The sequence below is a fragment of the Ochotona princeps genome, chromosome 1 (assembly GCF_030435755.1).
Source record: "Ochotona princeps isolate mOchPri1 chromosome 1, mOchPri1.hap1, whole genome shotgun sequence".
Taxonomy (NCBI): Eukaryota; Metazoa; Chordata; class Mammalia; order Lagomorpha; family Ochotonidae; genus Ochotona; species Ochotona princeps.
In genome coordinates this window covers 7,226,971-7,252,502 of record NC_080832.1, presented here as the reverse complement: position 1 = coordinate 7,252,502, position 25,532 = coordinate 7,226,971, and the positions used below count along the sequence as shown (strand labels likewise).

The 25,532-nt window shown below is 48.5% G+C and overlaps 1 protein-coding gene across 1 annotated transcript; it reads right to left on the bottom strand.

Annotated features, from left to right (window-relative positions):
• Positions 1-257: 257 nt before the first annotated feature.
• RSPH3 (radial spoke head 3) lies at positions 258-25,301 on the bottom strand. The gene is made up of 8 exons (XM_004595477.3): positions 25,094-25,301; positions 21,955-22,042; positions 10,957-11,098; positions 8,527-8,672; positions 6,675-6,878; positions 4,114-4,276; positions 1,456-1,542; positions 258-535 (listed from the first exon to the last, which is right to left on the bottom strand). The coding sequence occupies exons 1-8, from the start codon at positions 25,207-25,209 to the stop codon at positions 258-260; spliced, it is 1,224 nt and encodes a 407-aa protein (XP_004595534.2). The 5' UTR covers positions 25,210-25,301.
• Positions 25,302-25,532: the final 231 nt, after the last annotated feature.

Here is a 25,532-nt window from a genome sequence, read left to right as displayed (position 1 = left end):
CTAACTGGAAAAGGACGACACGGAGCCAGAAGGAACAAGAAAAACATGTATTTGCTGGTCGTACACAGTGGTAACAGGGAGCTAGCAATCCATCAGAATTCCAGAAGTGCCTCTGAATATTTCATTAAATAAATGTACAAGAGTCCTTTTTGTTCGCGTCCTCGTGGGAGCGCCGCCCAGAGGAGTGGAGCTGACCGAGGAAGCCCCTGGCCTGGGCCGGAGCCGGCTTGCCTGAGGTTGCCTTGGCCGCTGCGGGTCTAGGGCTCAGGTCCCTGCAGCTGGGGCAGCTCTTCCTTCCCCGAGGACTTCCTCATCCGCGTTTCCTCTCCATCTTCCACAAACCTCCTTTCTTGGGATGGCTCTCTCTCGGGAAACAGCCCCTGGGTCTCAGACGCATTGGCCTCCTGCAAGTCAAAATCCACCCGCGGCTCTCTCGCTCCAGGGTCGCGCGGCTCGGCCTCGGGTTTCTGGACGGAAGGCCTCATCTCCTGCTCGTACATCTGCAGCCTCTTCTCCACCACCTCGCGGATCAGCACTGAAACGGCAAGGTGCAAGGTCACTACGACCTTCCGTGCTTGAGCTCTTACAATGTTGACCTCCAGACGACTGTAAACTAGTCACCGGGTCGTCCCTTCCCTACGTCTAGCCTTGCACAGAAGCCAGCACCCATGCCTAGGGTGCCACCTACTGCAGCGGCAGCAGGTCCAATCTCTGCAGAGTAGAAAGTGACCACAGGACCTCAGTGCTGACAGAAAACGCAAAGGCAGTACTGGGGCCAAAAATCGTGTCTTTGTCATTAAACTGATATACTGAAAATTTAACAAAAACTTTTATAAAAAAATTACTTGTTTTTATTGACAAGGCAAATTTACAAAGAGACAGAAAAAGATCTTCCATCTCTGCTGATTCACTCCCCAAATGACCGCAATGGCCAGAGCTGAACCAATTTGAAGCCAGCAGCCTCCTCTGGGTCTCCCATGTAGGTGCAGGTTCCCAGGGCTTTGGGCCGTCCTCTGCTGCTTTCCAGGCCATAAACAGGGAACTGGGGGGTAGTGGAGTAGCCGGGAAACGAACAGGCTCTTATGTGGGAATCCTGGCACTTGCAAGGGGAGGATTAGCCAATTGAGCCATTGTGCCAGGCCTTAAGTAACAACTGCAAAACTATTTTTTCGATTTCTTTCTTCCATTGAAAATTAATTTTCTGAAAGGGAGAGAGGGTGAGCCAACATAGACACAGAGTGATGGCTCATCCCCCACTGGCCGGCAAGGGCCTGGAGCTCCCAGTCTGCAAACTGGGTGTGAGGGATCCAGGTATCTACACCACACTCTTGCTTCCCAGGGTGTGTACTTGCAGGACGCTGCGAGTGGAGCTGGGACCTGAACCTGGGCATCCCACGTGGGATGCAGGTGTTCAGGAGCTGTCTGACCCCTGTACTGAGCGAGGCAAGCACTTACTGTCCAGCACTGTCCTTCCCACCATGCTGTATTCCATCGTCCTCTCAACTTCATTCATTATCCATGGGATAAACCCGATCTCGATATCTGTAATAAAGACACTGCATTAAGTGCTGCTGACGAATCATCACAGGCAGAATCCCCTAAGGTGTGGATGCACCAACACCGTTCAATCTTGGGTTTGTGCAGAAAAACTTCTGCCGTGTTCCCTTCCTGTGTTCTGGTCAGTTTCCTCCCTGCTGCAATAGAAAGAATTTAGTTTTAAACATGGTGATGTCTTCCTTAAAGACAAAGTATGCGGGCTGACTTCCCAGATCTATCTGAGCTGGACCATGGAGGCAGGGGAGGCATGGCTCTGGGAGAACTCCAACCCAGAGGCAGTGCACACCTGGGCCTGAGCACGGCCAGCGAGAAGGGCGTGCCCGGCGGAAGCCCAGGGCCTGAGGGAGGCTGCCTGCCTTCCAAGGTACCGCTTCCCTTTCCTTCCCGCCTCTGACAAGAGCTAGCCGACGACCTCGTGGCTGCTCAGAATGTTCAGCTCAACAGACGGATAATGCTTGCTTGACAATTCCAAAAACCAGCCTTGAGGAAACGGGGTGAAACTGCAGGGTGAGCGGGACCCCTCAGTCAGCGTGACAAGAGAACTGGGTTTACAGGCTGAAAGTAACTGCCAGCCCTGCGCGAGGGCCTCGGGCCCGGCCAGAGGCTAACGTGCTGTGGGGCTCCCATCTTCCCCGTTCTGACTCGCTCCCAAAGCCTTCCTTCCAAATCAGGAGGGGCACTTTGGAGGCTGAAGATGCTTGCTTCCCCCGAAGTGGCTAGCCTCTTGAGTGAGCCTGGTCCCCTTGCATCCACTCCTCATCGCTGCTGAAGTGGCACTGGGCAGCCCAGGCCTAACTCGGACAGTCGGATGCAGGTCAGGGGTATCAAGGAGCCAGCCACCTAGAGATGCATTAGGACCCAGCGTTTCTACTAGAAATGTTTGTTCAAACTGAAATGGAAGTTCATTTATAAGCATGTCAAATGTAGTCCATGTAGTCCACTACAATATACATTTAAGGTTTAAAACTTTTTTGGTGGGGGGGAGGCATCTATTCTTCTTTTTCCTTTTTTTTTGTAAAAATTAAGTTTTTAGTTGAAAGGCAGAATTATAAAGAAAAGGAGATACAGGGAGAGGATCAGGGAGAGGAGGAGAGGAAGGAGAGAGACAGAATTTTATCTGCTGGTTCATTTCCCTGATGGCCAATGGTCAGAGCTAAGCTGATCTGAGGCCAGAAGCCAGGAGTTTCTTCTGGGTCTCCATGTGAGGGCAGGGACCCAAGGACTTGGGCCATCATCTGCTGCTTTCCTAGGCCAATAGAAGGAGCTGGATTAGAAGTGGAAACGCCAGGACTTGAACCAGTGTCCACATGGGATGCCAGCAGCACAGGCGGACTTAGCCTGCGGTTCCTGTGCTGGCTCCTGTTAGTTTTCAACACGAGCAGGAAGAGTGTGAGAGGCTATTCCATTTGCTACCACAATGTAGGCACATGGGATTCACTCACAAGCTTTTAAATGATCTACAGCTGACTTTTCAGCAACATGTGATGAGAAAGGCTGCTGGTCTCCCTGTCTAGCAGTGAGGGGCCGGCGACAAGCCCAGGAGACCCCACGTCGCAAGAGCCAGAGCTGAGAGCTCAGCTGACACACGAACACTTCACTGCTGGGTCTTTGAGAACACGGCACCTGACTCCTCTGAGCTGCAGGCTTGAAAAATGGGAATTCTATCTGGTCTTCCCCCACAGGGTATATGAAATGATATCCCATATGGAAGACAACGAAAAGTATGGTAAAATGCAACCCTAGAGCATCTGACACCATGTATTGAACTGAATTTGGAGCTAGTGGAACATAATGTTACTAAGATATGCCCCAAGTGCCCTCAGCCAGTGGCACTCTGTGAAGGCATGATGTGTCCCAGTGATTCCCAAATTGAGCAAGGAGGTGGCAGCGAGAACGTGGCACCCCTGCCCCTTCACGGGGCCACAGCAGCCTGGGGGTGGGCTTGGAGGAGATGTTAACAGGCGGTTAGGAAGCTGGACGCCACATACAGGCCAAGGCTGAGGTTCCTTGTTGTATTGGTCAAGTGTCCAACACTTACCACGGTGCCTGGGATGGCATCAGACTTAAGGAACACACCATGGGCTCAGGAGCTGCCCCACGGTGGTCCTCACTGGGTGGAAAGCAGCTGGGAGCAGGCTGAGGACCACCGCTGCTTGCACATCTGTACCACTTCACGGCTTACACAGTTCTCATGTGCTTTGTGATGGAACCCCTCAGCAGTCCCCATTTCCCACTGGAGGAAACTGGGGGTCACAAGGCCAGTGAATGAGGATGCGGGGACCCCAAACTCGAGGTTCTGATGTTGAGCCCATATTTTTTCCTACTATTCATTGCGGCTTTTCTGTGAAGAAATGCTAACATTCTAAAATCGAGATTTTTTTTTTTTTTAAATCACGTATCTCTTACTAGCAACTGTATTCACTTAAAACAAATCTAATGGACTCTGACTTTGCATCAGAGCTAAATTCTCATTCAAAAACAAAAGTGGGCATGGGGTAGGTTTAAACAATTCAGATGCCTATTTTACCAGGTAAGCTGACCCAGCCGTTCGCAAACCTCTTTCGATGGGATCGTAGAAGTAGCCGCCGTCCCTGAGGCTGCTGAAGACCGAGGGCAGCAGGTCGGCCAGGTAGCGCTGCGCGAACGCCCGCGCCGAGATCTTCTGCGCAGTCTCGTTGTGCTTGTGCACGGTTTCCCACTGCTGCTGCTTGCGACGCTCCTGCCAAAGGAAACGGCCCCCGAGGACGGTTACTCACGTGTGTTACCTTCCCAGGAGCTCATCTAATGGAGTAAAGAAACGGGCTTCACCAGGGTGTCCATTCAAGGCTCTTGATTGTCAACAAGGCTCTTACTGCATTCCAACAACCGAAGAAAGTCAGTTTGGAAGGCGGCTGAAGAGGAGGTGAGTGTGTGGTGCAGTGATTCAGATCCCGCCCTGGAGGCCCACATCCGTATGGGAGTGCAAGTGCTGGCTCCACTTCCTGTCCCAGTTGCTTGCTGGTGCACGCTGAGGGAGGCTCAGGTCCTTGGGTCGTTGCCTTCCCCATGCAAGCCCCAGATTGAGATCCGAGCCCAGCCTGTCTGGTCCTGGCTACTGTAGGTATTTGGGCAGTGAAAAAGAATGGGAAATCTCTCTCTTAATATTTATTTATTTGTTTAAAATGTGGGGGGGGTGGGGGAGAAAGGAAGAGAGAAGACACGCACACTACTGGTGTCTACCCTCCGTGTGCTGCCACACCACCCGAACGCCTGTACAAGCCAGGTGTGGGCCAGGCGGAAGCCAGGAATTCCATCCTGCGTTTTCTTGTGGATGGCAGAAACTCAAGGAACTGAGCCATAATCCTCTGCTTCCAGGCGCATTATCAGGGCAGGGGATAGGAAGAGGGCAGCCAGGAGCTCAACTGGCACTCCGGAGTGGGATGGGGGCATCCCAGGCAATAGCGTAACCCGCTGTGCCACGGTGCTCTCCCTTTCTCTGCCTTTCCACGAAAGCGAAAACAGGTATCTTCAAAAAGATATACAAGATGGAGCTTAAAGTCAAATTCATCACCTGAGCCATTTTCCAGTAAAGTAACTGTAAGACAAACATGCTCGGGTGTATGGGTGGTTATGGAAAAGATGACGCTGGTCATGTGTGTTTTCCGTTAGTATTACTGCAAGAACACAGGCTGTTCTGGCGCGAACATTGCAGCTGCTCAGACCTTCAGCTCCAGAACTCAGCCCACACTTCACTCATCTGCAAGGAGTCTCTGGATTTCTTAGCTGACATGGTTCCGAAGATGAGAAGGCTTTGTGTTCTTGGCTGTTTCCTTGAGACCACGTGGTACCTGTGATGCTAATGAACACTGCTGTCCTAGGAACCTGCACATTTTCTGATTAAATCTACCTTCACGCTTGATAAACCTAGATGATCTGTGTTCATGTTTCTCATAACATGTATTTTTAACAGTAAATAGTTTCAATTTTTATTTATTTATTTTTAAAAAGTTATTTTTATTGGAAAGACAGATTTACACAGGAGAGAGACAGAGAGAAAGATCTCCCATTCACTGGGTCACTCCCCAAGTGGCTGCAGTGGCCAGAGCTGCGCCAATCCAAAGCCAGGAGCCAGGAATGTCTTCTGGGTCTCCCACGTGGGTATGTGGTCCCAAGGCTTTGGGCCATCCTTGACTGCTTTCCAAGGCCACAAACAGGGAGCTGAATGGGAAGTGGAGCATATGGGACACAAACTGGTGCCCATATGGGGTCCCAGTGCATGGGAGGTGAGGACTTAGCCACTAGGCTGCTGTGTTGGGCCCCCAATAAATAGTTTTTAAAATAAAGATTTCACTCATTTCAACAAAACTTGTGTCTATTTTGTATTTGTTAACAGTCTTCACTTGCAACATCCTTATGGTAGGCACTATGCTCTTTGCACGACTGTTCAGGCTGGGGGAACCTTACCTTCAGTTGATTAGGTACAAGCTAGAATTTCCCAACAGGTGCACCAGTCTTCCTGGTGTGGGCCTCTGGGAGATGCCTTAACTGTTGCAGGTGTCTTGACACTGCACATGGTGCCCAATAAAGAATGACCATTATTGCCAGAACTGGAAAGTCTCTTCAGGATCCTTGAAGTGTGCATTTCCTAACTGAAAGCTGCTGGCATTTTAATAAAAGACCCTGACATTATAAACCTTTTACTAAGGTTCCAAAAACATCTGATCTGAAAGATACCCTGGAGGGCTGCAGGTGTTCTGCAGTGTCCTGGGGGTGTAAGGGAAGGGCCCAGTATCGTGCAGTATCGTGCAGACCCTGTGCCAGGCCCCTGTGCCAGGCCCCTGTGGCCCCAGCGCGCTTTCTCCTGCCCATGTCTCTGCTGTGACGCTTCCTTCTCTGAGACCCCGATACTGCAGAGCACTCTGCATCAGGACACGCGTACAACAGGGACTTTCATTTCCTTGGGACCTTTGGTTATCCACAGTTACGTGGACTGCTGGGTAAACGATGCAACAGTCCACGAAACAGATGAGGCCGGAGTAGCCACCAAGAGTGCAGGTATTTCCCAAAGATCTTTGGCTTTATGACATCCTGGTGCAATTCTGAGCACGGCATGCCCAGCAGTACACCAGGCTCTGTACCTTTTCCTCGCGGTGGCGTCTCTCTTGCTCTTCCAGTCGCTGCACTTCAGCCAGCTCCACATTGCGAATCTCTTCGTACGCGTACTGCCCAGCGCGCAGGTTGGCCAGCTCCTCCTCTTCCATCACTTCCAGAAGCGCCTGCTCGATGGTTTTGCCCACCAACACTTCCAACATTGGCTTAACTTCAAGATCAAAGTCAAAGAGCTTCAACACACAAAACAAAGGAAGCTTAAAACTTTCAAGTCACTGACCAATAAATACACAGTAAAAATATAAAGAGAAACAATAAGAGAACTTCATTTGTTAGTGTCTTCTGTTTTCTGGACACTGTGCTGGCACTTTATTTCAGGTTTCTAATTCTCAAAGCGACACCAAATAGCATCTTATTTATATGTAAAAACATACTAGGTCAAACTTGGGGTTAAAGTCATTGCATCAATCAAAATGAACTCTGATCACAGTAATTAAGATTAAATTCTGAAACCCAATGGAAATATCCTATCTTACTTTCTGTGTTTTCAGTTCTACTTCTAAAATAAATGCTTTTAACACTTTTTTTTAAAGTTAACTAGCTTCATTTTACTTGGGGTAAGAGGCAGAGAGAGGGAGAGAGAGGGAGGGAGAGAGAGAGAGAGAGAGGGAGAGAGAGGGAGGGAGAGAGAGAGAGAGAGAGAGAGGAGAGGGAGAGAGGGGGGCAGACCCACAGTTCCCACCTACTTGCTCTCTCGGAACACAGCAGCCCCTGACTGGACCAAGGCTCAGGAGCAGGGAACTCCGTCTGGGCCTCCCACATGGGTGGCAGCAGCCCAAGCATGTGAGCCATCACCTCCCTACACTGCGCATGCATTAGCAGGAAGCTGGAGCCTCTAGTGGAGGAGTCAGATCCGGCACTCTGATGCAGGATGCAGGCATCCCAGCTGCGAGGCCAGACATCTGCCCTTTGTTCTGCTTTAATGTGATGATCTAAGGAACAGAATCTGAATACATTAGTGATTCGTGTCTAGGACTTCGAGGCAAGTGTACCCTCTGTGTAGTTTCTGAAGAGTCCCAATGTCATTGACGGGTCTCTCAAGTGCCTTCAAGTCTGAAGTCTCACTTCAGGTAATCATGTAATCATTGTCTTCTTTTCAATGTGGAGCTTTATGCTTTATCCATCCACACTGACATGAAAATGTAATTTTAAAAACATTTTTAAAAGAAGACAGAAGAGCTCCATGCAGGTTATATAATCTGAGGCTGGCATGGTGGCACAGTAAGCAATCTGCCTGTGATGCCAGTGCCCCATATGAGCACCAGTTTGTGTCCTGGCTGCTTCACTTCTGATCTAGCTCCTTGCTAATGGCCCGGAAAGGCAGTGGAGGATGGTCCAAGTCCTTGGGCCCCTGCTTCCAGGAGGGAGACTCAGAAGAAGCTCCTGGCTCTTAGCTTTGGACCAGTCCAGCTCTGGTCATGGAAGGTGAGCCAGTGGATGAATGATTCTCTCTCTCTGTCTCATTCTCAGTAATTCTTTTAAGTAAAATAAATGAATATTTTAAAAATGTAATCCACAAATAATTAATAGTAGAATCTTTTTCCTTATTTGGAGCTAATCTACCTTATATATTCAAGCAAGCATGAAACAAATCAAATGTATAAGTATTCCAAAAACATTTCTAGTTGTTTTATTTCTGATAAGCAAAAAGGAACAAAAAAATCAGAACATGGCACTAAAAACATTTCTGGCTTTATAGGATAAAACCATTACCAATAATGGCTGGAAAGAAGTCCATGAAAGTAGACCTGACCTAAACCTACACTTAGCTTTTCCTCATCTGTCAAGGGGATGGAGGGAAGCCCAAGGAATGCACTGTACCTCTCCTTCTAGTATCTGGGTGGCCACGTCTTTGCCAGTTTTGGCAGGAATAAAGAGCGGCGTTGGCGGTCTGTCCAGAAACGCATCGGTCTGGCATTCCATATCCACTTCTACTATGCGGTCAGCGATTTCTTCAAGGTACAGTTCTAAGAAGAATATGATACACACCGAGTTTAAAATTCCAATCTACATAAAGTATATGAAGCTGTATTCGAAATTTCAGCTCCTTCAAAACAGAATTTAAATGGATCAGAAAAATAAGCTTTAGCAAATTGCTCACATGTGGGGTTCATTCTACTTGTGGATCTAAGTTTGTTTTTTTTTTTTTTTAATTGAAAGGCAGAGAGACGGAGACAGAAAGAGATCTTCCACCTGCTGGTTTACTTTCCAGATGCCTACCAGAGCCGGGGCTGGGTCAGACTGAAGCTGGGAGCTGAGAATTCAGTCCAGGACTCCCACATGGTGGAGGAACCCAAGTACTTGAGCTGTTGTCTGCTGCCTACCAGGCGCACATTAGCAGGAAGCTGGAACAGGAAGCAGATTTGGATGGCATACGATCCAGATATACCATGGATGTCTTGACTGTTGCACCAAATACCCACTTGAAAGTCTTTTTTGTTACTGAGAACAGAGTTTGTTAGGTTACCACTTCTATTAAATGTCTAGAAAACAGTGAACTTCATATTTGAAAGCAGAAGTAGAGAAGAAACATGATGGTTGGTAGAGTAGCACAGTGTGATACAGTGGGATAAGTCCTGGCTGCTTTGCTTCCCATCCAGCTCCCAGCAAATGTGCCTGGGAAGACAGGTCAGGACGGCCCAAGTCCTTTGGCCTCTGCCACCCATGTGGGAGACCCAGAAGGAGTTCCGGATCTTGGCTTCCGCCTGGACCAACCTGAGCTATTCTGGCAATATAGCAGAGTGAATCAGCAGATGCAACTGTGTTTCTTTCTGTGTCTGTCTCTCTTTGTAAGTCTGCATTTCAAATACATATATACATCTTTTAAAAAACGATACCATAGACGAATATGATGCCAAGTGTAGGAGGAATGAAAAACTTGTAATATATGTGGGATACTTTGAAAAGTTCATGGAAAATTGGGACTAAAAGACAAATTTATCTTGACGCAAAAATTTGAAGTCCAGTTTTTTTTTTTTGTAATATGTATTTTCCATGTACTTACTGAAGCCCTCTCATATGCACTGATTTCAAATATTGGCACCAAACTCAACTTGTATTTTAGGTCTATTTCCATCAAAGTTTTGAAGCATCCTTGTGTACAACATGGAAAGATAGTGACTATTTAAAGATCAGAAAATTCCTGACTATGTTAAGAACTCATACACCGTTAGTTTATATTCTCTCTATCCTGTAAATTACAAGCAGCTGTATGTGTGAAGACAAGTTTCGCATTAGGAATAATTCATGCAGGGTAAGAACAATGTGCTCTGACGCAGGGAACACAAGCGCTGGAGTGGACACTGCTCGCAGGACCCGGCCTGGTGGCATTGGCCCTCGCTGCCCTTGTCCAGTATGGGGTCATAGTGACCCATCGCAGGAGGAGATCCAGCAAGGCCCTCTTAGCAAGCACTCAATGGAGCATCCGGAGCAGGCCTGGGTTGCTGCTGTGCCACTGAATATCCTCAAGCTGCTTCGCTTTGCATGTGGTTGGGCCCCCAGTGATCCCAGTGTTGGAGGCATGGGCCTTTTAGGATATGAGGCCCGATCAGAGGCCCTCACACTCCCGGAATGTGCCTTCAGAAGGACCTGAAGAACACCAACTTCCCTCTGACTTTCTGTTTCAAGATGTGACCATCTCCTCCCTTTGTCACCATTGTGATACCGTCACAATGATGAGGTCCTCACCAGAAATGAGTTGATGCTGGGTCCTGCCCTTAAATCTTCAGAACTGTGAGGAAGCACACCTCAACCCCTCAGAAAGTCAGCCTGCTTCACATACTTCATTATGTTAACAGGCAGGTGAGCAACACACTGAAACTTGATCTTCACAGAACCACCGCTGCACAGGGAAAACATGCAACAGTTCTCTTCCTTCTGTCTTGACCACACATCTCCCTGTGATGGAAGAGCAGCAACTCCCAGTGGAGTGGGAGAACTCCAGCACGAAATACAGTATGTGAAAGGTCCAAGAGAGGTTTACGTCTAAGACGCTTTTCTAAACCCCACTGTGCACTCCCAGGAACACCCAACGTAGTCATAATCTATGAGGGACTTCAAAAACACTCAATGAATAATGTGAATTAATGAAAAGAGCTATGTGTGGATTTCAAACTCTTTTGTGCCAAAATAAACACCTTTTAATACCACTGTCTGTGAATTTGTGCAAGTACTGCTGTGTGCAATTCCCTCCTAAGCGTTGGAGAGACGCCAACATAGACAGCAAGCCGGACCCGGTCTCAGGTCACGTACCTGTCTGTACGTCCGCGTGCTTTCTGCCTCGGATGGGTTCCGGTGTTTGTGGCCTGAGCTGCTCCTGTGCTCGTTTTCGGGCAAGGATTTTCCTCTTGACCTCCTGCTGTCTCTGCAGCTCCATAGCTTCCGGCTGCCCAGGCTAGAGGGACGGAAAAGGCTTCCAAAATTTAGAAGAGGTTTGCCAAAGCGTATGGGCACTGCCCTTCTCAGACTGACTTCTGGGTCATTTGAAAGCATCTTTTGTAAAATGGTTCCTGATTATCAGTGACTTGATGATGGAAACTTTATGATTACTTTGTCAGGTAATTATCAAATGTTCTGACAAAGCATGAGAATGACTTAAGGTCTGGCGCTCCAGCACAGCACATGAAGCCACTGCTTGGAATGCCAGCATCCCACCCATATCAGTATACCAGTGTTTGTCCTGTTTCCAGCTTCCTTCTAATGCACCTGCGAGAGCAGGAGGTGGCCCAAGTGTCTGCGCCTGTGTCACCAGTGTGGGAGACCAGGATGAAGTTCCAGGCCCCTAGATTGGACTTGGCCCAGTCCTGGCTGTAGCTGTCATTTGGGAAGTACATCAGGAGATCTGAAATCTGTCTCGCCCTCTCTTTCTCTGATGCTTTGCCATCCAAATAAATAAATTTTCAGTAATAATACTAAAAACCATAACTTCAAAGTATGCTGTTAGCTGGAGTAAGTGGCAGAATCCTATCTGATACATTGTTTTTCTTCACTTGGCTATGGTCATCATGAATTTCCCTTGCAAAACAATAGACTACTCAGTTACAATACTCTAACATGTAGTGACAAAATTAAAAAGTATTAGGACTCTGTTAGATCTGAATTTCATTTACATGAAATTACCTGTAGAAATCTATCAGCTCACGAAGAAAACATCCTCAGTTCAAATGAAATCTCTCCAAATACACAAAATAACTTCATTTAAAAATTACAGAAATAATTACTCATAGTAGGTCTGCAATATTTGGAGGACTTTGATTTGGTGTTTATATTTTGCAGTTATTTAAGGTGATGGCCTATTTATCTCAAGGTATGTAAGAGAATGAGCAAATACGAAAGTATGTTGCATGAAAGTGCAAGATCTGTGGTCTGGCTGTGAGTGCATGAGTCAGAACTGGGCAGTGGACAGCATGCCCAGATGCACATGGATGTGGCAGTCCACTGGGGTCTGCAGAGGACATCTGGTGCCATAGCAGAGGATGGAGGGCAGAACAAGTTGGACATCCCTTCCAGCCAAGTGTTGACAACAAGTATCTGGGTGAACGGAGACTCTAAGGTGGACTACTGTCAGCCAATGAGCCTTGGACGGATTTCCTCATCCTTGGAGCAATAAAATCAATAGCGTCTCAGAACTATCGAAACCATTTGCGCCTTCAGAGCATGCTCCATCAGAGACCCTGGGATGACATCAGCTGGCCATTTCCCATCCCTGGGTACTGATGTGGTTAGGATGCTGGGTGTGGCTTCCCCACTAGTCTCTCTGCTTCCCCCAGATGCAGGAAAAAGAAATAGACAATTGGGAAACAATGGTCTCATCCACTTGCCCTAATCCTCGACCCTTCCCACTCCAATCAGTGGCCCACATGGGCATGCATCCTTAATTATGTAAACATTATAAAAAACAATTTTAAAAGCTACAAAAAATCAGAATTCTAAATACATTTAATTGAAATGACAATGTAACAATCAAAATTTTCAAAAGGAGAAAATTTATTATCATGTCATTTAAATGCAGTTTCTGAAGTTGTGATGATTCCACTGTAATTCTAACTGATCATTATCTCCACTAACTTTCCCCATATCTGTATTAAAACGTTAACAAGAGCACTCATTCTGAGGCTCAAATCCCAACACTTTGGCTTACTGTTCACCAAGAGGAGCAGACCTGGGCTCACAGCCTGCACTTTCAGAACGCTGTTTGCTCACCCAGATGATGAGAATGCTGATAACTTCTAAGGGTTTGATTATAGAATAAACCAAACCAGGTGAAAATGTATTGAATGCATACAATATCTGACAAGGAATAGCTCTTCCCCCAGTTATCCAGCTTTTATAAAATAACTACATTATTTTTTTAAAAAGGAAAGAACTGCTTGTAATTCCGTTTTTCTAAGGATATCACTAACATCACTTCTTGATTGTTCAGTGAGGACTTTTTCTGTCCATTTAGCTTACTCTACTACATCGGGCTTGTTCTGTTTCTTCCATGGAACAGAATTGTGTCAGCTCTTGAAAGATTGATTGTATTAACATAAATGCAACAATTTGTTTTATTTTAGAACTGCACCACCTAACCTGTTTCAGGATCTAGTGACAGGATCTTTAAGGAGCTTCATTCTGAAATAACTCACAGGAAGTTGTAAACATGGAGGAGTTCTGTATACCCTTCATCCAGCTCCCCTAAAGCGGACATTTTGTCTAATTGCAGTATCATAGCAAAATTAGGAAATTAACACTGGTAGAGTACTGTTAACAGGTCTGTACGCAGCATTCTTACATGCACTGTATTCCTGTATACGCACTGCCATCCAATGTACCCCTCTCTACACATCACGTAACCAGTAGCATCACTGACGCGGGCTGGACTTGGTTCCGTCACAAAGGAACTCCTTCCTGTGTTCCCTTCTGTTTTCTGCCAAGCCCCACTTCCATCCCTGTCCCCTGGAAACCCGAGAATGTTTCCATTGCTTTAGTTTTGTCTTTTTGATTATCACGTGTAGGAGAAATTATTCAACATGTAATCTTTGAAGACTAGCACTTTTAGTAAGCATAATACCTTTGAGAATCATTAAGGTTGTTCCATGTATCAATACTTCACTCTTCTGAGTAGCAGTCAACTGTATGGATGTACTAGAGTTGATTCTCTATCATTTACTGAATATTACACATTTTGGATGTATTTCCAGTTTTCAGCTATTATAAATAGAGTTGCTATGAAGATTCACATACAGGTTTATATGTAAATGTTTCTCTGGGATGAATGAGAGTGCAACTGTGCAGATGAATGGTAAGTGCACATTTAGTTTCATAAGTAACATGCACATTTTTTTTAATGGATGCATCATTTTACATTCCCATCAACAATACACCAGAAGTCCAATTGCTCCACATCTTTGAAATTATCACATTTATATTTCTTTTTCAACAGAGAGAGAGAGAGAGAGAGGGAGAGAGAGAGAGAGAGAGACGAGAGACTCCACCTGCTGGTTCATTCTCTAACTTCCTGCAATGGTTTGCCATTGGAGCCTGGAATAACTGTCTAGGTGTCTCATATATGTGGACAGGGACTTCACTACTTGGGCCATCGTCTGCTGCCTCCCAAAATGCACATTAACAAATGCTGGAGTCAGGAACAGAACTGGAACTTGAACCCAGACACTCAAATATCAGATGTGGTGTCCTAACTAGCATGTTAAAATTTAGGTCCAATGTCCACCTATAGTTTTGCATTTAAAATTCTCATTTGAATTTTCCTACATATGGTATGAAGTTACAGATGCTTCTTTTGCCTATGAATGCCTAATTGCCATTTTATTGATTGAAAGATTGTCATTAGCGGATTTCTTTCGCTCCTTTGCTAGATATAGAAGATAGGCACATTTGATGATGTATTTATGCATATGGTTCTCAGCCTATTCTCTTTTCTGTGCATATGTTTTGTTCCATTGGCCTGTGTATCTCATCTTTTTTTTTTCAAGATTTATTTATATTTGTTGGAAAGGCAGGTTGACAGAGAGAAGGAGAAACAAAGAGAAAGATCTTTCATCTGCTGGATCACTCCCCAAGTGGCTGCAATGGCCAGAGCTGGGCCAGTCCCAATCCAGTAGCCAGGAGCTTCTTCCAGGTCTCCCATGCAGGTACAGAGTCCCAAGGCTTTGGGCCATCCTACACTATTTTCCCAGGCCACAAGCAGGGAGCTGAATGGAAAGTGGAGCATATGGGACATGAACCAGTGCCCATATGGGATCCTGGAGCGTGGAAGGCAAGGATTTAGACACTAGGTTACCAGGCTGGGCCCGTTTCTGCTCTACCAACAATACCATTTTTGATAACTAGGGCTATATAACTAACCTTAACACTGCCAGAGTGGGGCCCGGTGGCGTGGCGTTGCGGCTAAAGTCCTCGCCTTCAACGCCCCGGGATCCCATATGGGCACTGGCTCTAATCCCGACAGCTCCACTTCCCATCCAGCTCCCTGCTTGTGGCCTGGGAAAGCAGTCAAGGACGGCCCAAAGCCTTGGGACCCTGCAGCCGCGTGGGAGACCTGGAAGAGGTTCCTGGTTCCCAGCTGCGGATTGGCGCACACCGGCCCGTTGCAGCTCACTTGGGGAGTGAAACATCGGATGGAAGATCTTCCTCTCTGTATATCCGGCTTTCCAATAATAATAAATATTAAAAAAAAAAAAAACACATTGCCAGAGTGATTCTTGTCACCTCTCTCATCTTTTCCAAGACTGCTCTTACTATTTTAATTCCTTAGCCTATTCATATTTGGAAAATACCCAGGACCCAATAAAGGTCTTAGATTACTGGTCTCTGTTCTGTCCCAGTGTCCCCTGGTCTGGAAGTATGTGCATGTCATCTGTCAGTACTGAGAAACCTCTTCAATTTTCCCACACTGATTCTCTCACTGAAGGCTCATGTTGCCCTCTGGATGTAGCTCTTCCCAGAGCTCCAAGTGCCCGAGAGTGTGGCTTTGGGTTAGTTTAGTATCTATCAGCAGGTACTGCAGGAGGTCCTTAGGTGACAGAGCAGCAGCAATAGTTCTAGTGTGACCCTGCCCGCTTCCGGCAGCTGTTAGCTGCTTGGCAGTTCTTGTAAGAGGGTTGCTTAAATGAAGCAAGCTTGGCTCTCCTGCTCCTTCTGCTTCCTGGCACAAGAAGCAATGCCTCCTCCCCACCGATCCACCATCTGCCGTTCACTGTGAAATGCTCACTAGAGCTCAGCAGATACGGGCACCATGCTCTTGAGCCTGACAAACAGTGAGCTAAATAGCTTGTTTCTCATAAGTAGCCTGCTAGGCATTTTGTTAACAATGATAAAAAGTAGACTGATACATTCTGTCTGCAATCTGGCCCCCGAGGGTTAGGTGTGAGCAGCCCCTAAGGCAACCCTCACAGGTGTGCCCCTGCCAAGGCCCTTCTCTTGGGGCCTCTGGTGAACCCTGGGCATGGTAGCCACCAGCCCAGCTAATACAGTCCAGGGTTTCATTCACAACAGTGGCTTACTGAACATTTTTTAGAATCCTACTTTTTTATATACAAACTTTTGACTCTTTTTGTGACTACTTTGGGTATTACAACATGTATAACATCACATTAGTCTGGAGCTGGCACAGCAGGCAAAGCCATGGTCTGTGACCAGAATCCCATGTGGGTGCTGCCTCCAGTCCCGGCCGTGTCACTTCCCATTCAGCTCCCTGCTAATGGCCAGAGAAAATGTGGCAGAAATGGCCTAACTATTTTGGCCCCTGGCCCCCATGTGGGAGCCCTGGATGAAGCTCCTGGCTTCCACCTGTCCAGTACTAGCCCTTGTGACCATCTTGGCTGGGGGGAAATGAACCCACAGCAGAAAGGCCAACCTGTCTTTGTCTCTCCCTCTGTGACTTTCAACACAGTAAACTTTTTACTCATATACTCAGAATCAACATATAGAACGAACATTTTGCCACTTTAAGTGCAGTATAGAAACTACCTGAATTTAGACTCCTTTATCATTCTCCCCCTTTTAAATTCCCAGGCTCATCCCTCAGATGACACTATATCAAATTCAAGAATCTACCAGTAGACATTATTTTCTATACTTTTGTAGTCAGATGCTGGGTCTGCTTTTTCTTTTCTTTTTAAAAAAAATTTATTTATTTATTTATTTTTATTACAAAGTCAGATAAACAGAGAGGAGGACAGACAGAGAGAAAGATCTTACGTCCAATGATTCACTCCCCACGTGAGCGCAATGGCCGATGCTATGCTGATCCGAAGCCAGGATCCAGGAAACCACCCCCCCCCCCAATCTCCCACGCAGGTGCAGGGTCCCAAAGCTTTGGGCCGTCCTCGACTGCTTTCCCAGGCCACAAGCAGGGAGCTGGACAGGAAGTGGAGCTGCCGGGATTAGAGCTGGCACCCATATGCGATCCCGGCACGCTCAAGGCGAGGACTTTAGCCGCTAGGCCACTGCGCCGGGCCCTGCTTTTTTTTTCTTTAACATTTATTTATCTGAAAGAGTTAGAGAGAAACAGAGAAAGAGAAAAAGAGAGAGAGAGAGAGAGAGAGAGTGTTTATCTGCTGGTTCACTCCCCCAAAGGCTATACTGGCCAGAGCTGAGTCACACCAAAGCCAGTAGCTTCATCCAGGTCTCCCATACAGCTGCAGGGGCCCAAGGATTTGGGCCACGTTCTGCTGCTTTCCTAGGTGCGTTAGCAGGGAGCTGGAGCAGAGATAAAGCAGCCAGGACACGAATGGGTGCCCATGTGGGATGCCGGTGCCATAGGCAGCAGCTTCTATACAACACCGGCCCCTGTTGTCCTCACTTTTAAAATAAACATACAATCTTTTAACATTTTATTTACATGAATTAAACACTTCCATGTTATAATTTTGCTTCAATAACCAAACTTGGGGAGTGAACAGGTGACAGAAGACTTTATCTCTTCTCTGTAACTGTACCTTTCAAAAAAAAAAAATTATTTCCTTTTAGGTTATTTCCCTCTTAGGGCTCACTCGGCTTCTTGGACCTCTGGGTCTTTTTTGCCAAATTTGTGCAATTTTCAGATATTTTGTCTTGAACTATTTCTCCAGTTCTGCAGCTTCTCCTCTGACTCTGGAACCACACAAATGCAGATGTTCTGCTGTTTTTTCCTCAGCTTCCCCGGCCTTGCCGCTTTCCTCCGTCTTCCACCTGGGGAGCAGGTGATGCTGTTTTCTCTCAGCTGTCTGGTTAGGGTAATTCCCGTCCACCTGTCCTAGAGTTCAGTGATTACTTTCTATGTTATCTATTCAATGAGTTGTTCAACTCGCTGTTTGCTCTTTTCAATTTTATGGTTTTCATACCATAAAATTTTAGCATCTCCTATTTCTTTGCTAAGATTAATTTTTCTGTTCATAGTTTACTTTTGGTGGAAGTCTTTTTTATGACTGCTTCTTCAAAATGTTTGTTAGTAATTCCTACGTCTGAGCCACCCTGCTGTTGTTATGTGTCATCTTCCCAGACTAGACTGCTCTGATTCTTACATGACGAATAATTTAGTGTGCTGGGCTCCATGCAGTGGGTGTGGATAACACAAAAGTGTGAGAATAGTTGCCCTGTTGGCAGGCCCTAGAGGGGCTTCCAGCTGTGCGGCAGGGCCTGGCAGATGTCTCTTCAACCACTTCAACGCAGTTTCACCCCCTTTGCATGGACACTCACCCACCCCACTAAGAATTCCGTAATCTATTGAGGCATTGTTGTTTGCCCCTGTGAGATGGCTTTTGCAACCAATGTGAGCTTGAGAGTATGATAATGTCTTGGTGAGTGGGCCTTTAACTACACACAGGAGTACAATTAAGCCCAAGTCATTTCTGGACACCTGATTGTGTGCCTACTCATTACCCTGGAATCTTGCCCAGACATGTAGCATGTCTTCTGGGAAAGGGCTTGATAAGAATCTTACAAACTAATGGAAGTGATGGGAGTATGAGCGGAAACTGCTATGGCAAAAATAATATAGCTACTGTGACCCTAAAGGTTAGTCTGTCCTTGCAATTCTTTAGAGCATAAAAAATGTAACTGTTTTAACTGCTTTTATAATTTTTTAACTAGAGGAATTACAGGGTGGTTTTATTAATATTAGAGAGAATTGCTTTTGATTATTGTTTGACTTTATGTGGTTTTAGAGCCTGCAGTTATAGGGGGATTTAGTGTTTGAAACTTTTTGTCTTAGATCTTTATGCTTTTTCCCTTTTGATGTATTTCTCCCATTAAGTGATAGATGAATGGTGGAAATAGAAATGTAGTGGGAATGTATTACTAATTAGTAGGTGACCACCTGTGCCTTGGCCTTGGAGTCCTGGCTGTTGTCTAATGGCTACTATTGAAGAATGAATAATGGTTTGCTTTAAAGAAACTGATTATAGTAACTTACAGAATTATCTTTAACAGCCCCTGGTTGACCATGAAGTAAAAATTAATTAACTGAACATCTGTGCATGCTGGCTTAGTTCTGAAGGTAAAGATAGTAAAATCAAACATTTGTGCAGAGGCTTGTGATGTGTCCAAGTAAATAAAAAGGACAGCTTCTTCCTGAGCTGTAGCAAGAGGGCACCGAGTGACAGTGTCCGTGTCTTTCCTTATTGCCGACTCCACGCACCCTTCTCGAGCTCTGAGCTTGGCTGGAGCTGGCCTCCGGCAGTGAAGCTCGGATATTCCGGGATTGGGGATTTCAGGCTTTGAGAAGCAGAGGCCCTTGCGGTGCTAACCTCGAGCCCTGAAGGAGTGTATCGGCTCGGCACTGAGGCGGAAGTCCTCACTGGGGCAACGCCTTTGAGAGGGAGCTGCAGGGGAAGGGAACTAGCACTAGGGCTAGCCCACAAAGCCTCCTGACCCAGCTCAGGGCTGTAGATTACAAACTCTGAGCAGCAAGCAGCTGGTGACTCAGGCAGTCTTATTAGCAGAAAGTCACCCTTCTTTGTGTTAACAGGCAAGTGTGGGTGAGGTTGGAAGTTCAACTCCCTGCTGGGACTCTTGCAGAGCAGTAAGCTTGTAGCATCTGACTGGTGCGAGGTGGGTGAACTAAGTGCTCCGGATAGGAAGACGCTGCAACCCTCCTGTGCCTTGTCCCTCACTGTTGACACCAGATAGGATTCCCAAGTGGACTCTGTTGGCTCCTGATGCTGCAGAGGGCAGGGCAGATCTGTGCGCCTCTTCTACCTCACTGCTGATGGGGGACAGTGTAAGTTCACCTTCCTGTAGACACCACCTCATGGCAGAGTGGACAGCCAGTCTGCCCTGCTTTGTCGCTGCCACACAGGGCCGGACGCCCAGCTTGCCACTTCGGCCTCCTGGCAGCACAGGGAAGGGCAAGGCCGTTCTCTCAGTGTCTGCTGACGGCAGGGGTTGCTTGGCTGGGTGGCGCCCCTCGTAGGCCTTTACTCAGGGAGCAGACTTGAACTGGGCTGTCTGTCGCTGGTTCCACATTAGACACTTGAATAAGAAATGTGGATGCAAACAGAAAATCCAGTGAACTCATGGCAAGTGGAGAAGAGGGAGGAATAGGTGGCTTTTCCTGTGTGTGGAACTCCAAGCTTCAGTGTAGACCTTTAAGGACACTGGTCAACCAAGTGAAGCCCTGGTATGCCAGGGTTCAACGCTGATCCATTCAGTGGCTTCCCGTGTTTGAGCTGCTGTCTCCAGGCTGGGCCTGTATGTACTGTTCCAGGGCTGTCAGCTTCCTGTGTCTCCTCCACAACCCTGCCCGGGGGCACTAATGCAGGGGCTCTGGAGTGAGCTCGAGGTGCACATGTCCCATGTTCCCTCAGGGACTCCAGTGGACACGCAGGCCTGGGGGCTGCTGCTTCTGGGTAGACATGGGATTCTGGGGGCTGCTGCTTCTGGGTGGACATGGGGTCCTGGGGGCTGCTGCTTCCGGGTGGACACGTGGGTCTGGGGGCTGCTTCCAGGTGGACATGGGGTCCTGGGGACTGTTGCTTCCGGGTGGACACGTGGGCCTGGGGCTGCTGCTTCCGGGTGGACACGGGGTCCTGGGGGCTGCTGCTTCCGGGTGGACACGTGGGCCTGGGGGCTGCTTCCGGGTGGACATGGGGTCCTGGGGACTGTTGCTTTCGGGTGGACACGTGGGCCTGGGGCTGCTGCTTCCGGGTGGACACGCGTGCCTGGGGGCTGCTGCTTCCTAGTAGACACAGGCCTGGGGGCTGCTGCTTCTGGGTGAACATGTGGGCCTGGGGGTTGCTGCTTCCGATTGGATACAGGCCTGGAGGCTGCTGCTTCTGGGTGGACACATGGGCCTGGGGCTGCTGCTTCCGGGTGGACACGGGGCCTGGGGGCTGCTGCTTCCGATTGGATACAGGCCTGGGGCTGCTGCTTCCGGGTGGACACGTGGGCCTGGGGGCTGCTGCTTCCGAGTGGACACAGGCCTGGGGCTGCTGCTTCCGGGTGGACACGTGGGCCTGGGGGCTGCTGCTTCCGAGTGGACACAGGCCTGGGAGCTACTGCTTCCGGGTGGACATGCGGGCCTGGGGGCTGCTGCTTCAGGCTCTTGTTCTACACTATCATGTTGGGCTAAGCATTTCTCTATCATATGCTGTTTATAGATTCACTCATTTCAATTCTGTGCCAAGAAGTCAACATCACTGATATCACACCATGTCTTACTGTTCTCTGTATCCTACCACACACCCAGCGCAAGACCTCCAACTCAACAAATATTTATTGAGAAAGTTAAAGAGAAGCACAATTGAGAGGTGTTGATTGAAGGTGTCAGAGCATGAGATGACCTAAACAGACCTAAATGTGTTAGACCATTGAAACCCAAGGTGTGGTCGGAGACCAGTGCTCTCTGTGCAGTTTGAACTGCTCTGTAACAGTTTAAGCACAGAAACTGAGAAGCAAAGTTCAGAAGCTGCATAGCCATTTGTTAAGAGTTCCACTGAATTTTATATGAACAAAAAAACAAAAACAAAGCCAAAGCGTGGGGGATGGCGTTTTACTCACTGTGTTAAATTGCAGTAAGATGTGCATATAGCTTACCAGAAGTGACAGTAAGTATATCCACAAGCTCTGAAAGCACCACTACCACCCGCCCCCCACCCTGCAGAACTGGAACTCCAGGCCAGCACATGATGCCTCTGGCAACCGCTCCTGGGCTTGGAGGGTGTCAAATTTCATTTTTATGGTGTCTTATAACAGACTTAGAAAGTCTGCCAGTGTATCCCAGGGACCCTGTGCCACCGCATGCGGGCCCACGCTGGTCCGGGTACTCACCAGTGTTGCTGTCTGTAGCGCGTATGTGTTGCCACGGACCACCCTCCTGTCATACATGATGTTACCGTAGGGCAGGGGCTCCTCGTCTCTGTAAAACAGCAGGTGTCAGCAAACGCCTTCACACACTGCTTGTAGCGCGTATGTGTTGCCACGGACCACCCTCCTGTCATACATGATGTTACCGTAGGGCAGGGGCTCCTCGTCTCTGTAAAACAGCAGGTGTCAGCAAACGCCTTCACACACTGCTTGTAGCGATGCACCAGGATTTAGACTGAGATGAGAACAGTTAAAAAATACATTTGTGTTTTAGTGGGGCCCATGGACTGTGGACACACACTTGCCACGTAGGTCGTGTTTTCTGGACACTGCCCCCTGTGCATGTGGGATGTGGTTGATCGCTCACGGTAAGCTGACAGGAGAGGGGACAGAAAGGCACACCTGTTCAGGGGCACGCTGATGGTAAGTGGCAGAGCTAGAGTAAGGCCTGAAACTTGCTCAACAAACAGGAAAAACGGTCCCTCACAGAAACAATGTCCGGAAAGCACTAAAACAGTGTGATTCAAGGACAAATTTAGGGAGTTCTTTAAACCCTAAGATAGGCCTCAAATGATCAGTAGGCAAAAACACCAATCCCAGCTGCCATTTTCGTTCACAGTCCTTTAAGTGATATTCGACTTAGGGCTTTAAAGCCAAACAACGGCCTCCACCTAGCACGCTGTTCTCTTGGGACTGAGTCTGTGTGGGGTCTGGGTTCTTACCAGCTGCAGGGGCTGCTCCTGCCATGCTCACACAGCTCCCTGCCTGTCTGGCTGGCCACTGCTCGTTCCTCCAGGCTTACCACTAATTTATGCTCTGAGAACCCTGTTGGTCAGAAGCCTGCAACGGGCCTTCCTGTGCTAACATGCAGGTGTCAACGGGGCTTGGTTCCTGGAGACTCTGGGCATCCTCCGCTTCCCGCCTGCTCCAGCTCCTGGGTTGCCCCACTCCTTGGCTTATGGCCCAATTTCACTACTCTGCTACTTATTTTTCTCTCTTTTACACATCCATTTATTTTGTTCGGAAGTCAGAGCTATAGAGATGGAGAGAGATCTTTTATCCATTGGTTCACTCCCCAGATGACCACAATGGTCAGAGCTGGGCTGGACTGAAGTCAGGGGCCCGGGGCATACGTGTGCAGGCCCAAGCACTGGGGCTGTCACTGCTATCCCAGACACATTAGCAGAGAGCTGAACTGGAAGTAGAGCAGTGGGACTTGAATCCACATACACAGGTACACGGTACTCCAGGCAGAGGCTTAACCTACTAGGCCATGACATCTGCCCCCTTTTTATGGAAGCTGGAAGTCCTTGTCTTATAATTAGGTTAAACATAAATTTCTAGGTGCCTGTGAATCAAAAATATTTCCACTTCTGTATAACTGAGTTTTCACATCTAACTACACAGTTCTAAAACTATCCAATTAAATTTCGTCTCTTTTAGTCCACAAACATATATCCAGTGAAGAACCTTTCTGACCTTCAGCATATATCATCTGAAAAACTGATTCATTTTAGCATAAAGCAAAACATACCTTATAGGATAGAGAAACATTTAAACCAAAGTAAACTCTGGATACTGTCAGGTCAGAGAGAGAACCAGGCATGAGCAACTGGGGAGGGGTCCTAAGACCCTCTGCTGGGGTGCACCCAGGGACCCTCTCTCCCCCCGGAACCCCCAGCACTGCTGCCCACTGCGTAATGTGTGTGGGAGCTGAGGCCAGTGCCCCATCGGGCTTCACACCTGGGCTTGCTGCCCTGAACCTCTGCCCATCTTGCTCACCAACCACGTTACAGGTCCAGGCTGCCATGCTGGGTGGACTGCATTGCCTGTGTGCCTCTGGGTGTGTTCAGACTCCAGGCCATTTAGGAAAGCCTAGCTTGCAAGGCCAAAGGTATACAACTCCTGGACGTGAATCACACGTGCCAATCTGGGCGGTCACCAGCCCTTATACTTTCTGGATAAAAGCCCCAAACCAGGCACAGGAGTGTGGCGCAGGGGTGTTACGTGCAGCTTGCAATGCTAGTACTGCACACGAGCACTGGTTCGAGTCCCAGCTGCTCCGTTTCTGATCTAGCTCCCTACAGATGGCTTGGGAAAGCAGCAGCAGACGGCCCAAGTCCTCGGGCCTGGCCCCTCTCAGGGAGACCTGCATGGCATTTCCCGGGCTTCTGATATGGCCCCTTCCCAGACGCTGTGGCCATCTTGGGAGAGAACTCAGCAAAGGGAGGAACTCTTCTCTCTGGCAGGATGGCTGCGATGGTTTCTCTCCACTACCCTCTTCCTCCCTTGGGTCTCCTTGGTTTTACCATCGCTTCAGTGTCCTGTGCTGTTTCCACGGGCTATTCCTCCCGTGGGATGTGTTTCAATGCCCTCTTGTTTGGGGTCAGTGGCATTGCTCAACAGGCTAATCTTTCACCTGCAGACACCAGCAGCCCTTGTAGGGGGCAACGGACCTAGTCCTGGCTGCTCTGCTGCCATCCAGTGCCCTGCCTGGGAAAGCAGTGGAGGATGGCCCAAAGCCTTGGGAGCCTGTGCGCATGCACGTGGGAGACCTGGAGGGAGCTGCTGGTTTGGGGTCAGCTCAGCTTTGGCTGTCGTGGCCATTTGGGGACTGAACCAGTGGATGGAAGATCTAAAACAAGCAAGCAAGAAAACAATATACCATTGTGCTTTACGATCCTCACGTTTGTCCCTCTGAGCTAGCTATGTTCCTCTGAGGTGTGTGCCAGCAGTCACCTGGAATGGTCACCTAGTCACTCAATTATCAAGTATGCCTTAAGAACTCCCCGGGATTCATTTGCAGTATTGTATCCACAAGGCTATCAGTCACAATAACGATCTTTAAACAAATATATCCTTGGAACTGAGAACTGACTGTCTCCCGAATTACCCCCGGACATTCATCAGTTAATCCACACCCTCTTGGCTGTATTCATCAACTTCCAAAATCGCTCCTGAGCCCCACTGGTTTGTATTTCTAATCGGTTGAGCCCCAGTCAACAGGGGCGGACTACCCAGACCTCGCTCCAGGAGGGACCTCGCTCCAGGAGGGGCCGCGGAGCCGAGAGACCACGCCGGGGGCCCGGGCTGGGTCACTCACGGCTGCATCAGTCTGTCCCGGTAACGGCGGCGCTGGCAGGGCAGTGCCCGGGGCCGGCTGGTGTAGGTGTAGGTGCCCATGGCCCGAGAGCTGCGGTCCGTCAGCGCGGAGGTCATATCCCGGGCCGGCCTGCCTCGCCGTCGGTGGGCGCTAAGGGGCAGTGGGAGCCAGAGAGGCCCTAGGGGTGCCGAGCGCAGGGATTCGGCGACGCGCGACGAGCGGACGGGACCCGAGAGGTGAGAGCGACCCTCGCCGAAACCCGCACTCCGTGCCAGCCGCCCGAAGCGCCCGCGCCGGCTGCCTAGCAACGTGGGGCTGCCGGGGGGCGGGTCTTCCGGTCACGGGCCCCGCCCCAGGCGGCGGCACCTCCCCCACTGCGCCTGCGTGCTGGGCGTCTCCTGCCTAGGACGGCGGGCGTGGCGGCGCCGCCGGCCTCGGG